We start from the raw sequence: 15,463 nt of genomic DNA, 5'->3' as shown, positions 1-15,463 counted from the left end.
CCTCTATTGATCCCCCCTTCCTGCAATTACAGCCCCATTGTTTACATTCCAGCACTTCGGTTATAAAAAGGAAATTCAATAATTATTGCATTATTTAAAGTTAAAGTGCCACAGAGTTTGCTGGCTACGCTTGCTGGTTGATTTAACGTTCAGTAAAATCCATGCTGAGCTCTCCATCTTTAGGCTGAGCAATATTTGGCTTTTAATGAGACTTCAAGGGCTGGTGGAGCAAAACCAGTTTGCTGGGTGGCTCTTGGGGTCATTTATGGGGAAATCCAAAAGCGTTTCAGCACGCAGAAGCCTCATGGCCAGCAGGGAGAGTATCTGTAGCCCCCAGCCTCTACCTGGGTGGGAGCCCTTGGGGACACCTCCCGTCCCACACGCCAGGGTGATCAGCTGTTCTTGGAGCTGCCTAGAATTTCTGTGCCTTGTACATTATTACTGACCCTTCCCCTGGTATGGCAGGTCTCTGCTTGGCTGCTCTGTGTGTTGCTGCTGGGCTCCTCTTTGAGGAAAGTCCTTGCTCTTGCTTCCCTCCCACTTCGCAGCGTTGTGGTCAGGGACTTGTGTGACGGTCGGGGCTCTGCGCAGCCATGTTCCGCTCAGCAGCTCCATGCCTGCCTGCCTGCGGCTCACAGTGTCTGCGCTGGCCCCGTGGTGATACTGGCAGCGTCCGCTTCACGCCAGGCAGGGTTGGAGAGCACAGAAAATACAGATTTGGAACAGGGAGTGAAGGGACTGGCTGTTAATGGGGGCAGTTGGTGCTATTCTTAAGCCTTTCCGTGGGACTTGCATCAAGTACGGCGTGCTACATTTCCAGCCTTTTGGAAAGAAAAATAAAGATCAGAAACCAAAAAGTAAATCAGAATCCAGGTTTGTTTTGCAAAGGTCAACTACAGGCCAGTCAGTCTCACCTCTGTGCCTGGCAGGATCGTGGAGCAGATCCTCCAACTGTGCTAAGGTACGTGGAAAATAAGGAGGTGACTGGAGACAGCCAACATGGCTTCACTAAGGGCAAATCCTGCCTGACAAATCTGGTGGCCTTCAGCAGTGGGGTCACAGCGCTGGTGGATCAGGGAAGAGCAACTGACGTCATCTACCTGGACTTGTGCAAAGCATCTGACTCTGTCCTGCACCGCATCCTTGTCTCTAAACTGGAGAGAGATGGATTTGACAGATGGACAGACGGATGATGGTGGATAAGGAATTGGCTGGATGGTGGCACTCAAAGAGTTGTGGTCAACGGCTCCATGTCCAAGCAGAGAGCAGTGACGAGCGGCGTCTTCAGGGGTCAGGGTTGGGACTGGTGCTGTTTAACATCTTTGGGGACATGAACAGTGGGATCGAGGCACCTTCAGCAAGTTCCCCACTGACACCAAGCTGTGAGGTGCGGTGACGCACTGGAGGGAAGGGATGTGCCATCCAGAGGGACCTGGACAGTCTGGAGAGGGGGGACGTGCAAACCTCATGGAGTTCAACAAGGTCAAGGGCAAGGTCCTGCCCATGGGTCAGGGCAATCCCAAGCACAAATCCAGGCTGGGCGAGGAGTGGATGGAGAGCAGCCCCAAGAGAAGGACTTGAGGGGTGTTAGCTGACAAGAAGCTCAACCTGAGCCAGCAACATGCGCTGGCAGCCCAGAAAGCCAACCGTGGAAGAAATTCTTCCCTGTGAGGGTGGTGAGGCCCTAGCACAGGTTGCCCAGAGAAGCTGTGGCTGCCCCCTCCCTGGAAGGGTTCAAGGCCAGGTTGGATGGGGCTTTGGACAACCTGGGCTAGTGGAAGGTGTCTCTGCCCAGGGCAGGGGGGTGGGACTGGATGGGCTTTAAGCTGCTTTCCAGCCCCAGCCATTCTGTAAGTCTGTGAAAGTCTCCTTGTCCTCATCTTGTGGTGGTATTTTTAAGGGCTTGGGTGATAGTGAGGAAGCTTGAGCTGGAAGCGAGAGTGATGCTCACCATTGGGCCGTTCCAGTTACCACAAACTAAACGACAAAAGCTTGTGGGCACACGCGTCTGAACTCCACGGTCAGCGAGCTGCAGGAAGGAGCTGTTGTGCAAGGAGCCAGGGAGGCTGGGAGGAGGGAAGGGTTTTGTAACGCTGCCTCTTCAGAAGCAGTAAACAGTTGCAGGACGTTGGTGGAATACAAAAGAGCGTAAGTTCATCTTTTGAACCTGCTGTATGGAGAATCAATTTTTTCCTCCTTTCAGAACATCTGGGCCGGGGGGTCTGCAGGCGCACCAGCCTTTCCAGCGCATAGCCAGCATGTGTTCTCGCTGCGGGCCGCCTCCGCCGTCTCCCTCAGCTCCAGGAAATTCCAGCCAGGGCTGCAGGTGTGAAAGGAGAGCAAGACGGATGGGCCAGCTCTGACTTTTATGGAATACTTGGAACAGACCAGGATCAGACAGCTGCATCCACATGACTTTCATTAAAACTCTCTTCCAGGATTGTGTGATTTATCTCGTGCAGCAGATCAGAGGCACACAGGGGCCAGGAGACGCCTCTGAGGCCTGCTGCGGGGTCTGGTCCCTTTCCACGACGACCTGTGGCCTCCTCTCCAGCTCTGGTGTAAGGGTCGCGGCTCATCAGCACTCCGGGAGTGCCTTGTCACAGGCACCGTTCTTGCTGGCGTGTGGAATGTTTTCTACCAAGCCTGTTACTAATTACCCGTGTCTGGCTTCCCCCTGAGGAAGAGTCAATCCCTGGGCATCCTTCTGTGCTGAGGATGTGCTCCTAGGGCTGGCATGCCTCCAACACCTCCTCCTGAAGGCGGGAGGGTGTGCTGGTGTTGGCTTTCACAGTTACCGTGTGTGGTTCAGAGTCCCGCCTAACCTCTGTGGTGCTCCCCGGGTTCCGGGGGCTGAACAGGGCTCCCACTGCCTCTGGGTCTGGGTGCTGGGCCTGGGCAGCCGTAGGTGCTTGCAGGAGGAGCAGTGGTGCGAGTCTGCAGTGGTGCTCCCTTGCATGTTTTGTAGCCCTCCAGCAGCTTTTTGGCCCCTTCCTCAGCTGCACCTGTCAGTTCTTTAAAATCACTACTCATTTTACCCATTCTAACAGAGCAGACATCATGCTGAGCTCAGTGGTAAGAAGAGTGTTACATGTGGAAAAAACTTCCTCCAAAGATGTTCAGGACTGAAAACTTCTGATAAAAGCTCTTGGTAGTTGAGTGGCCTCTGATTTTGTGGCAGGATTGTTTGTGAGAGCTGGAGAAAGTGATCAAAAGTGATTTGGAAGAGATTTCTCTGGATTGTTTTGTCAGTTACCCGTGTAAGCAAGAAGGGTGTTTGTGTGAAGAAGGGAGCGGTGGGCTGGCTTTGCCTGTCCCCGTTAGCCCTGTTTGAGGCCGGGGTCACTGCTGCGGCTGGTGGTCCTGCTGCTGCGGAAGAAGGGGCTTCTTTTCCTTAGTGCTGGTTCTCTGCTTGCTGCATAGAGTTCATGAGATTATTTCCCCCCTTAGGTTTTGGCCTGCAGGCCTGTTACTTCACCTGCTTTTCCTGCCTACGGACACCCTGGTATGCGCAGGAGATCCTTGTGTGCCAGCGAAGAGCAGGAGAGCTCAGGCTGCTTGTCGTTGGGGGCAGTTGTGGAGTTTCTTTCTACTGCTTGTTGTCTTTTTGAGGCCTGCAGAAGAAGGGGTCCATCCTTGAGCCTGCAGAGAGTTTTCTCACGTGTTCTACTGCTTTTTGTACCAAGACTGTCTGAGGATGGGTGGAGGTGGGATCTCATGGCTTGCAGATCACGGGCTTGTGAGATTCCCACAGTTGTTGGTGTGGGCTCATCCTGAGCAGCTTTTAGGGCCCTCCAGAGGGGAAGCTTTGTACAAGGTGAAGTTAAGATTGCATAGAAATTGGGCTTTTTTTCTAATGAATAATAAACATCAAAAGCACGAGATAGTTTAAAGTGGTTACTGCGTCTCCCTAGTGAGCTAGGGTTACAGTTCATACATCCCCCAGAACAGCATCTGACCCACTAAACATGGCAAATGGGGTTTGGAAAATAACATTGTGCCTTCTGGCAGCAGAACACCATAGGGAGGGTTATATGCTCATGTTACTGTAGGAATCTGGCTCTACATGGTGTCTGTGATAAACTTAATTCAGAAGAGGTTTTGAGCAGATACAGATTTAACAGCTTTTAAAATTTAAGACATACAAAAGATTTTAGAAATCAGATTAAATGGTGAGCATTAGCTACAGGAACACCTACAGTTATTCAGCTTGAGAGTTCATCACTTGTGCAAAGGCAGCAACACGGATCCGCAGTCCTGGTTACAACAGTCTCATCACCCAAGAACGTGGTCTGAGTGCGTGGCATGGGGGCGAGGAGGACTGCCTGCAGTCAGACAGATGAATACAGCTCTCGCATTAAATGCCGTGATTATTGAAAAATACTGTGGGTGAGGCAGTGCTAGATGGGGAAAAGATAGGTGGTAAAATAAACAAAGTTCGTGGTATGTGAAGGATGGAGGTGGAGAGAAAGAAAAACTGAATATAGTGTCATTCCTCGCTGTGTTTAAAAATTAGATTTCCATAGTCATACACTGTGAACGTTTATTATGCTATTGTTTATTAGAAGAAAACAATTCCAAGCCAGGTGTCAGAGAGCGAGGGCTGGAAAGCTGGTCCATCGGCCCAGTGTGGGCCACCTCATCTCAGCGCATGCGTCGCTGGTGCTCGCGCAGGTGCCTCCCCTGCCCTTGCCCTGCCCTCACGGTGGCCACGCTGGGGGGCTGGGGGCAGCGCTGGCCTGAGCACAGCCGTGTGCAGTTGCCTCCCTCGCCCTCCTCTCACGTTTGGGGGCCGGGGGCAGTGCACAGTGCGATCCCCCAAGGGACTGGCTGCTGTCAGCTGGCCCCCTGCACCCTGCACAGTGTGTAAGCGCAAGGTGTGATTTTTGTCTTGCTTGTTTAAACTGTCTTCATGTTCAGACCCTCTGAACATGCCAACTTCTTGGAGCCGAACCCAGGGGAAGGGGGAGGTCGTTAGGCAATACTCCCTAAACCGGCCCAAAACACTCATTGGGCAGATCGTGTGGGCAGGACTGAAGCTGTCCTGGCTGCTGGCGCGAGTGCGGTTTGGTACGGAATCCCCCTGAAATGGCATTTCCCTTGCGAGAAGCTGAAGGAGAGGCTCCGGCCGCCGGTGGGGCAGTGGTTGGCAGCGTGGGCTTCGTGGGGCCAGGCCGGCTGCGCTCCCCAGCGGCTGTTCCCTGGCCCAGGGGGTTTGTTCACCGTCCTGCTCCCGCGTGGCTGTGCCTGGGGAGGCCGCCCTGGGACGCGCAGGGCAGCGGACAGCTCTGGGTGTTGAGACAAAATTGCCAAACCTGGTGAGGGACTGGTGTTCCACGGGGCAGGGCTGTGGGCAAGGTCGGGGCAGGGGCTGCACCCCTGCTTACAGCACATGGAGGAGATGAGGCCTCTGCTCAGGATCCTCCCGCGCTAATCCCTGTGCCGCAGAGTGAGAGCGCAGCTTTGCCCGGAGACCCCAGCGCTTCCTGGATGGAATGGGCTGGATTTGGTTTGATTTGTGCATAGGAATAGGTGTTGTGCTGCGGTTAGTGTACGTACAGGAACAGCCCACATCCCCCGGGAAGCTGCACTCCTGAGCCGTATGGTTTCCATCAGAGCGTTCCTCTGTCTGTTTCTGATTTAAAGTGGAGCTTTGACTAAACCTGATCAATATTTTGCATGCCATGCGTGAAGAACCAGATGTTGGAAGTTTCCTATCGTTGAGAGGGAGGGGGCGAACACCCCCCCAGACTTGCAGAAATCAATGTTCTCTGACAGAAGTTGGTTGGTTTTCCTAGGAACAATATATTCCTTTGATTTTCAAGTTGATTTGTCTTCTAACAAGGTTCTGGTTTAATATTTTGAATTTGTTTTCTGTGATACGGGTAAATTCTCACAAGGGGAAAGCTTAGCAGTATGATGGACAATAACTACACGTGCTTGTCCAGCATTTCATCACTCCCAGCAACTCACAGCTAGTGCTTGCTCATCCATCACATTGTCTTCTTCTGGCCTGCTCCTCTCCTCTGTCGGAGGACTGACGGCAATCGGAGGTAGGCGGGCGATGTCGCACCGTGTCCAGGGCAGATTTGGTGGTGTTGGCACTCTCAGGTCTTGACTCCTCCTGCACGACAGGCAGGTGAAGCTGAACAACGCACAAGGGATATTTGGAGTGGGAGCAAAAGAAGAGCAGAAAATGAGACACGTTTCTTAAAACTGTTTAAAGCCGATGTTTTCCTAAAATCCCCTTTTAAATGAGAGTTGTACAGACTGTGCCTCTGGTTCCCACAGAGACCATGTCCTTAATATTTCCTTGAACCTGTGACCAGATTTTTCTCTAATTGCTCACTAGGGGTTTGCTCTGCCTTCTCGCAGAAGCTGCTGCTGAGCCTGTTGGCACTTCCCGAGCTTGGCCGCGGTGTCTGTAGGCTGGGGGCTTCCCCGACACCCCTCTCTGTGGGTGGAAGACGGGGTTTGCTGTACGTCTCCTGGAGCCAGACCCCCGGCCTGCGGCAAGGCGGGGCGGCAGGGAGGTTTTGTTGCCGAGATCAGGTCTAAGCAGGGCAGGGCAAGGCTGGCTAAGCCAGGCCATGCAAGCCAGTCGCATGGCTCCTGTGACTGGCTCGCTAACCTTAGCTTTTTATGTCTTAAGCCATTTCTCTTTTTCTGGCTCAGGAAGAGGGTAATGCATGCAAACAATAGAAATGAGAGGAAGAAGAAGTTCTTATGAGGGAAAACAGCAAAAAATCTTTTGAGGGCACCAGTGGGATTAGTGCCCTAGTGGATTCTTCAAATATTACAGTGAATTTAATTAAATACATCGCGATCCCAAAAGAGGCTAGTCTAATTAGCCAGATCTAGAATACATTTATTCTCTTCCCTCGCTCTTCCAATCAGAAGCCTCAGCATCAGCTCCTATCCTATTTTTAATCATTCCTAGACTCAGAGGGCTCTCCTTCCTCCGTGTTAGCTAAGCACACAGTGCTGGGTAATATGTGTCTTTAATCTTATCTTAGCTGTAACTGAGATAATACACATCAGAATTTTTACCAGAAGGTCCTGGCTGCACGTAGGCAATATTTTGATTGACAAACCTTGAGATCCTGTCCAAATCGTGTGCCTTGGGCGAAGTGCGTGGTGAGGAAAGAGTCTCGTGAGATGACCCAGAAGAGAAAAAGAGGTCTTGAGGTTGGACGGCAGGAGCTGGCAGGGATTATTGCTTAGCTGAACCGTAGGCGTGTGGTGGAGACGCTAAGTGGCGTTCACTGAGGATTCTTTCATGTCATTTGACTTTGGTATCCATTTTTCCTCACTTACTGTGGGAATTGGGAAGGTTACCATGAGCTCTCAGCCCTGGCGCTGCCCAAACTGAACGGAGAGTGGCTGTGCCGTGGCAGCCAACATAGCTGCAAGCAGTGAGTTCTTCCCTCTGGTTTTGAGAAATAATTGCAGCATCCTTGGGATCCATGACATAAAATAGCTATTCGTTTCCCTAGCTGCATGGACCTCTGTGCCAGACGGTTGATAGATTTTTTGTCAAATAATCAAGGTATAATGCTCTTGAATTAGCTAATACAGCGGTAGCGCAGCTTCAGAGGGTGACAAGATTTTTTTTCCCAAGCGCTAACCTCTTGTGGTGATACCCAGCTGCACGCTCCCTGTTGGCTTTTCAGTCTGGATCGCTGTCATGGCCATCTTTCAGGCCAGGCTGTGGCTTTCTTCCAGTTCCAAGGGAGTAAACCCGAGATGCCAGGGAACGGAGTGCTGGGTGATGGATAGGGTGGCACACGCTCTGCGCTCCGCTTCCATACGCTGTTCCAGGTCCTCTTGATCTGACGGGTTCGTTGTGTTCTAGGATTGCTTTGGTTTTATTCTTCTTAGTTTTCAGTGAGAATTTATCAAATTTAATTTTATCTGTTTGACATGAAGTTGGATCCCCTCCCAGGATAAGCTTTAAATATGAAAGAATTAGCCATGCGTAGGTCGTGAATAGTTGTTAATGTTGGATCTGGTATTTTCTTTCACTGAAGGAGATGATCTTGCCTATCTCGATTTCGCTTCTGTGCTCATTTCAGCGTGTTATGTTTTTCCTGCTTCTAAGCAGGAGAGTGTGTGCTACCTTGAGAATAAACAGGCTTGATCTTACTGTGTCTTTGTCAAAATGTGGTTTCTTACTTAATTCCCAGGTGGCTTTTAGCAGTTCACAGTGGACTAACCCGGGGAGACTGGAGATGATAAAGGGAATTCACATCTCTCTACTTTGTTCTTCACAGCACCTTCAGCATCACGAGAGCGGGGTTGAGGGCGAAAGCTGCTATTACCACTGTGTCCTCTGTAACTACTCCACCAAGGCCAAGCTGAACCTCATCCAGCACGTGCGCTCCATGAAACACCAGCGGAGTGAAAGCCTACGGAAGCTGCAGCGCCTCCAGAAGGGTCTCCCTGAAGAAGAGGAAGACCTGGGACAGATCTTCACCATCCGCAAGTGTCCAGCTGCTGAGGCGGGTGAGTGCGGCCGCCCTCGCGTGCATGGGGTCGGGCTCTTGACTCCTCTGTGTCCCAGGATGTGACGAGCAGCATCAGACCCCCTGTGCCGTTCCCTGGCAAGCTCGGTGACTTTCTTGTTTCTCTTCCTTGCTGTGGGGATGACGCTGATTGCTGATCCCTAACATGTTAAGGAAGTCCTGGCTGCCCTGAGGCGGGACAAGACCCCATAGTACCGGCAGGGCAGCGTCCAGCACGGCTCCGCCTCACGGGGCTGGGGGGTGGTGGCTCTGAAGCACCAAGTCCTTACACGTGCTTCATGTCGTGCTTGTAAGTGGCCCCCTCTGTTCCAGTGGGGCTAAACGCAGGTTGGACACGTAGAAGTGGGTATGTTTGTTCAGGTTAGTGTCTGAAACAGTGGAATATTGTATGAGTGTCTGCAGAGACCATCACATTCGGCTAACTCTAACAAACCAGTGTACTGTACTTCTTGTAGGTACTTTGCAATGTGTCAAGTGATGTCTTGAGTACCGGTGCAAACCTGTCCCAGCTTGTTACTGATTTCTAATATTTCAGCTACACCGGATCGGGAGGAGAAGCTGGTTGAAAGGGGTGGGCAGGAGAGGGGGCGAGTGTTCATCTGTTTTCCGTGTCTTCTCTTGACAAGGCAGATAGGTTTGGATGGAGCTTACTCAATACAGGAAGGACAGATAATAGGAAAGGGATTGCGGCTGTGAATCTAGCAAGAGAAAATGTGCCTGAAAGGGGACAGCTAGGCTGGGCAGAACAGGAATTGTACTTTGTTTAATCATTTAAAGGGTTAAGAACTTTTTTATGTTAGGAGAAAGCAAGATCTCATGAAGCCCTCTTGGAGGGAGGAGGAGGAGAGCCTGCCCGAGTCAGCTGGTGCATGTGCTGTCAGGAATGGGAAGATGCTGGAGCTGGGGGGATGCCAGCAAAAACCTTCACAACCCTCCACTCAGCTTCAAGCAGGACTTTGTTCCATGACTGCTGTTGAAATGGCTAAATCTTATAGAAAAGTGCTCTGAGGAACCAGCATTCTGCAATTAGAGACGTGGAAAGTGATCTTAGCTTAAAGGCGTAGAGGAAGGAAAGCAGCACCAGCTGGAGGAGAATATGTGTGGGTCTTAGAAATGTCTCTTGAGTTAAGACCTGGGTTGCATTGCTGTTATGCGTGTTAGTAACAAGCAACTGAAATACTTGCAAAACAGACAAAAAGTGAAACGGGAAATTTTTCATTAAGAGTTAAATTCAGTCTCATGGAAAAGAGTGACCGATCCGTGAACTCAGAGGCCCAGTGGAGTCGAGGGCATGGAACATGCTTTCCCAAAGGTCACGGTGACAGTGGAAGCGTGCTGTGGCTGCCACACCATCCCAGAGGGGACAGCAGCTCTTACAGCGTTCTGCTGCTCTGCCATGCTCCACTGTAGGAAAACAGTCGGATTTCGAAAGGACATGCTGGCCAGTGTTGTATGGTTTGTGAGTTTTCTTAAAAGCGAAATGAACAGAGAGAAGAAACCATCTGTGCCCTTTTGTGATGTATGGAACAATCTTGAAAGTCTTTGTTTACTTTAGAATTTTTTGTTTACCTTGTCTTTTACTTTAGAAACCTTATCTTTCCCTGTAGTCCGCCAGGATTATGACATTGCAGGTACTGAGAGTGCAAAAGCTGACTAGCTGAGAGGGAAAATGGTTCACTGACCATTTAAAAAAAATGTAATTTTTTTTTTAACTAAAAGTCTTGACAAGTCACTGAAAGGAAATCTCGGTTTAAAAATATTAGACTTTTTTAAAATGGCTTGAGATAATTTCCTTTAAGCTTGTTGGTTCTTCAACAAAAACTGACAGCAAACAAGACACTAAGAATTTCTTTATCCTATTTTATTGCAAGGGTTAAAAAATACAAGCAAGGATAAGACTGTAGAATACAAAGGGGGGGGGGGGTGGGGGGAACGGGACCTCTGATCTGTTTTGCAGGTCGCTTTGACCTGGGATATTTAATTTCAGCCACTCTTCCAGCCCATTGTTGAGCAAGACTGAGCAGGCACACCACGCCGGCCACGGGCACGAGGCACTGGTCCAGTTGTCCCTGCAGTGACGGGGTCAGGTTTGGGTGGGAAACTGTGGTACCCCCGTGTGGGGAACAGGAGCTTCCGGCTCCCATTTATCCTGATCCTGTTACGGGATCAGAACATCAACTCTGCTCTAAAGCAGGGTGGCCGTGTCGCCCCAGGCCAGCGGCTGGGCTGAGGCCGTATCCCGAGGGAAGGCACGTCAGGTGCAGGAGGGGGCGCTGCCCAGCACCCCGGGGTGCTCCTCGCGACGGACAGGCTCAGCCTCTTTCAGGGCACAACAGCGATTTGTATCTCAGCTTTGATTGATGCAGTGTAATTTCTTCATGTGTAAAAAGACCTGCCTCAAACAGGCTGATCCTTCCCTTTTTTTCTGTGATGTTTAAACTTCCAGCATTATAAAAAGCTGCTGTTACTCATTATTTAGCTGGCTGTTGTTATTTTTCTGTAGCTCTGTGTGTCAGCAATGTGTAGCAGGAATACACATATACCTAGGCTTAAATTCACTCTTCTGATGTGTTTGAGTTTTATTGGTTTTAAACTTTTCCAGTATGTTTGGCTGTTACACTGTTCAGGAGAGCAGCACGTGCTGCTCGGTGAGGCTGCACCCACGGGTCTTCCCAGCACAACGCTGCTGGCGTGGAAACGCTCTTCCTTCGAGGCAGGGCTGCTCTTGGGCTTTGCAGCTGGCTCGCTGCGTTTCCCCCTCCTCTATAATACAATGGTGTCTCAGCTCTGTCCCTGTTTTTATTGTTCTTTTCTGAGAGCTGGGTGGACTTGTCTCACTGCCTTTTGATGAGGAGTCTCTGGAGGTAACAGGTAACACGAGAAAGTCTTCCCTGTGTTTCAGACACCTTGAGCAGAAAGTGCTTTTCTGATCTGTGACACGTCTCCGTCAGGGGGCCCAAAGGGATAGTGACTTTCTTGCTGGTTTGCTGCATTGCAAGCGCGGTGATTGGTTTTGATGCTGCTGTTACTCCCTGGTAATCATCGCTGTGATTCTCTTTCCCCTTCTAGTTAATCTAATCTAGTTAATGTTGTGAATTCAGTTTCCCTACAAGTGCAGTATCAGCTTGCATTTTTTTCCAAAGTGAGTCCCCCTTTGTTATCACTGCTCTTTCTGAGGACTCTTAAAACATTTCAGTCCTCCCAGCTTTTGTACCTTCTGCAAAACTCCTCCCTGGGAGGGTGGCCCAGCCCTGGGCTGGCTGCCCGGGGAGGTTGTCCCTGTCCTGGGAGATGCTCAAAACCCAGTGACGGGCAAGGCCAGGGCCCTGAGCAGGACCTTGACTAGCGCCTGTCCTCTCTCCCTGCAGAACTGCAAGTGCTCAAGGCAGGGCCGAGCTGGCAGAAAACATTCCCTCCGTGTGCTGGTCCATCCTCTCGCTGGTCTGAGCGGCCAGCTCCTGGTTTGCCTCGGCAGTAGCGTGAAACATCGTCCCTCTCTTCGCTCTTGGGTCTGGTGTGCTGTGACCGAGAGCAAGCAGGCAGGAGGGATCGTGTCGTAAGGGGTTTCCAGGGGTTGCAGGGGCACAGCTGGGTGCTGCTACTTCCCAGGCAGACCCCTGGGCCAGCCGTGACGGCAGCCACCATCGCTCCTGCTGCTGATGGAGACGTTTGTGGCTTTGCTAGAAATGCGGGGAGATTCTTTATTGCTTTTTTCTTTCCCTAACTTCATCCAGCTTGTGCCAATCTCCTCAACCCCAGCTTTCCGTAAAACTGCTGGTCACAGGGCTGAGAGATAGATCAGCCCTTGTACTGCAGCCTTGGGTGAAGTGGGACTGAGTAGACGAGGGAGAGGAGTTGCCTCGTGCCCCTTCCCGCTCCATCCTGTTGCAGGGAGCAGGTGCCGGGGTTAAACACCGTGTCTGCCAGTGTGTAGGTACTCACTGGTGTGTGCAAGCATGTAGGAAGAAGCATTGCTGTCTCTGGGGCGGTGTGTAGATATTTGCTTGTGTAGATGCATCTCAATCTGTTGGAAAAGAGTGCCTGATCATACCTTAATTAGTCCTCTAACAATCTGCAAAGGTCAGTGCCAATTGCCTGTTCATTTACATTTGTAATTGTGATGGTTCTTGATTGCACATTAGTTGCAACTCATTCCCTCCCCCCCCGCAGAAAACACATGCAGCAGCCTGAGCAACAGCCTTGTAGACACAAGGACCTTTGTTTCTGCTTGTGCCAGCAGCGCAGCCTTCACTGAAACTTTTGTGTCTGTTATGGAAGAGAGCTCGAGGAGCTGCACTGCACTTCCAGTAAAGGGATGATGAAGTCGTTGGCAGGGAAATTATATGGACATCAGGCAAGAAACCCAATCCTTCTTGAACTGGATAATTAAAGACAATTAAACTTTTCTGCTTGCTCTGAGAAGTGTGCTAATTATGCAGGAGACAGGGAAGTGGGCCCAGGCTGGACGTTCAGCTGTTTTGTTGATCAGAAAGAATACGGCTTGACGGGGCGGGGGGGGTTTGCTTTCCTCTATGGGGTATTTTTGGACATCTATTGCTGTAGTATCTGGGCTGCTGCCACTGCAGATGTCAGCCCCTTGCTGCAGAAGCATCTGTATAACGTTACCCATAAGCTAATTGATTTTTAATGATGGGGGTTTTGAGAAGAAAAAAAAAAAACCATAATAAAAAACAAAACGTTCTCAAGATGTAGGGATGGATGCACTTATGACTCATTAGATAATGATAGAAATAAGAGTGAAACAACCTGCACCAAGTTCTCATTCTGGCTTTGAAAGCGTTTCCTTCTAGAAGGCATCAAGCGCAGGCAGCCCCGTGTAACGCCAACGGCCATGCCTGGAGCAGCAGCTCCGGGGTGGGATGTTGCCCGGGGGTGTGTGCAGCCCCTGCTCGCCCCCTGCACTCAGACAGAAGCTCTTGGTGCTTGGTGTCCGCAGGAGATCCAGAGGGTTGGGTGGAGCTGAGGCAGGAGACCGCCTGGAGTTTTATGATGCCCGGGATTTTCATTTTGATCATCCTCTCGCATGAGTCCTGAATTTGTTGGCGTCTTCGGAGGGAAACAGGGATTTTGGCACGTGTAAATGCAGAGGACAATTTGCATGGCCGAGGAGTTGTGTTGGTACAAGCAAGCTGTGCCAGGGTCCCTGCGGAGACCACCCCGCGTTGTCCAAGGAGGGGCAGAGCACAGCAAGGAAAGGCGTGCGCCTTCCCCCCACTCCCTCTCCGAGGCAGTTTGAGTACTGCAGTCTGGACACAGTCTGCGTGACTGTGGGGAATGCTTTTGAAAAAACAACAAAAAATGTGGCAAGTGAGCCCAAAAAAGTAAAATTTGTTATCTTTACTGTTGTGCTGGAGGCCATTATAGAGCTTTTTGGGATGAATAAGATGACTTGTGGAAAAGTCATGTAATATTTAGTGGGAAATGCTGACCATTTCTCAACTCTGTGAGTCATCCTGTAGACTATTTTACAAAGCTTTATTTCCTTACTGTGTAAATCCATAGGAAGGCTAAAAATAAAGTAAAAGAGTATCTTCTATTCAATGCAGCTCTAGATTTTTCTTCTTAGCACTGTATACATCTGGAGGACGTCCTTGTCCTTGTGGAGATGGGAATGTTCCCCTAAGACCAGGCTAAGCCAGCCAGAGATACCTCTCGTAGTTTTTGAAGAATTACTTTGCTGGACACATACTGCAAGGGGATGCCGCGGTCTCCCCATCTCACTGCAGAGATCCAGTCCCCTGTGGTGGACATAGTGTTTCAGCAATCCTGCTGATCTCTGCCAGATCCTTAGCAGCCATCTTCTTCCAGCACACAAAGTCATTGTTGGGGCCCTCGCGTGTGAAGGGTGAGGGCAGGCTTCCTGGAAGCCGTTGCTGAACTCGGCCAAGTGCAGTCAAAAGCCCCTTTGTTTGGGCAGGAAAGGGGCTGGAGCAGGCGTCAGCAGCATCGCTGCCTGCCCATCTGCCCCTGCCCGGCCTTGCTGGGGCATCCATGCTGCTGGCTCGGCCAGTGAGGGACCCGCCTCTCGCCCTGCTCCAGGCAGGTTGATTACAATTATTTAGAGGAATACCTTTACTGGAAAGCTCTGTTCTGGTTACCGCTTGAAAGCCGCTGGCTCCCAGAGCTCCCTGGGAGGAGGAGGAGGGGATACCCCATGACTCCCCCTTTTCCCCTCTCTGTCCCCTGGGCAGAGGCGGGTGCACCATCCATCCGCGTCTTCCTTGTATTTCAGTATTCGACCTTCTGAAGGGCTGCAAACTGCAGGCTGAAATCAGGATGTGAATTTTTAATGAAACCAAGCATGTAAACAGAACTGAGGTATAGCTGGAGCAGTTGCCAGATGAGAAAACCCCATGTGGTTTAAAAATAGTAGTTACCAAACTCCGCTTGGCTCTGCCTGTGGTTCTTGCAGACAGCTGGATGCTCATATGGTGCTTGCACCTCTGTTTTCACTCTGAGTCATATGAAACACTTTGCTAATGTTCCTCTTTCTTAAAAGCAGTTTTGTAGCTGCACCAGGGATGCAAAGGCATCGCCGTCAGGAGAGAGGTGATGGTAAATGGGAACGGAAGCAAGTTCCCGTGTGATCGGGAGCAGATTTGTTCATGAAACACTCAGGATGTGGTTTGCAGTATGAAAAGGTTTCTCTTAGACAAAAAGTTTCTATTTAGCAGGAGGGAGGCTTGATGTCAGCCACATTTATCAGTTTAAATTTGTGACTTGGAAGTCCCGCAGCGTGCGTTACCTTCTTCCTCGAGGCAGAGGCGTTGCTCTCTGAATTCCGTTCTCTCCTATCCAGGCTTTCCAGTTCCTCCCCTCTCTCTGTGGCCGTGCCCTGGACTTGGGAATTGGGGTCGGCCCAGCTGTAAAATGGAGTGGAACAGGCAGTGGAGAAAGGGGAAGGGGATCTTCCACAG

At 50.7% G+C, this 15,463-nt stretch overlaps 1 protein-coding gene across 5 annotated transcripts in view; it reads left to right on the top strand.

Moving 5' to 3' along the window:
* The window catches only part of ZFHX3 (zinc finger homeobox 3), a 671,960-nt gene that overhangs the window by 587,607 nt on the left and 68,890 nt on the right, over positions 1–15,463 (top strand). For all 5 annotated transcript variants that reach the window (XM_074839587.1, XM_074839591.1, XM_074839589.1 and 2 more), the window contains one exon: positions 8,274–8,505. In XM_074839587.1, coding sequence (XP_074695688.1) covers positions 8,274–8,505 — 232 coding nt within the window. The remainder of the gene's footprint in view (positions 1–8,273; positions 8,506–15,463) is intronic.

The sequence above is a fragment of the Strix aluco genome, chromosome 14, assembly GCF_031877795.1.
Source record: "Strix aluco isolate bStrAlu1 chromosome 14, bStrAlu1.hap1, whole genome shotgun sequence".
Taxonomy (NCBI): Eukaryota; Metazoa; Chordata; class Aves; order Strigiformes; family Strigidae; genus Strix; species Strix aluco.
This window is presented reverse-complemented; position numbering and strand designations above follow the sequence as displayed.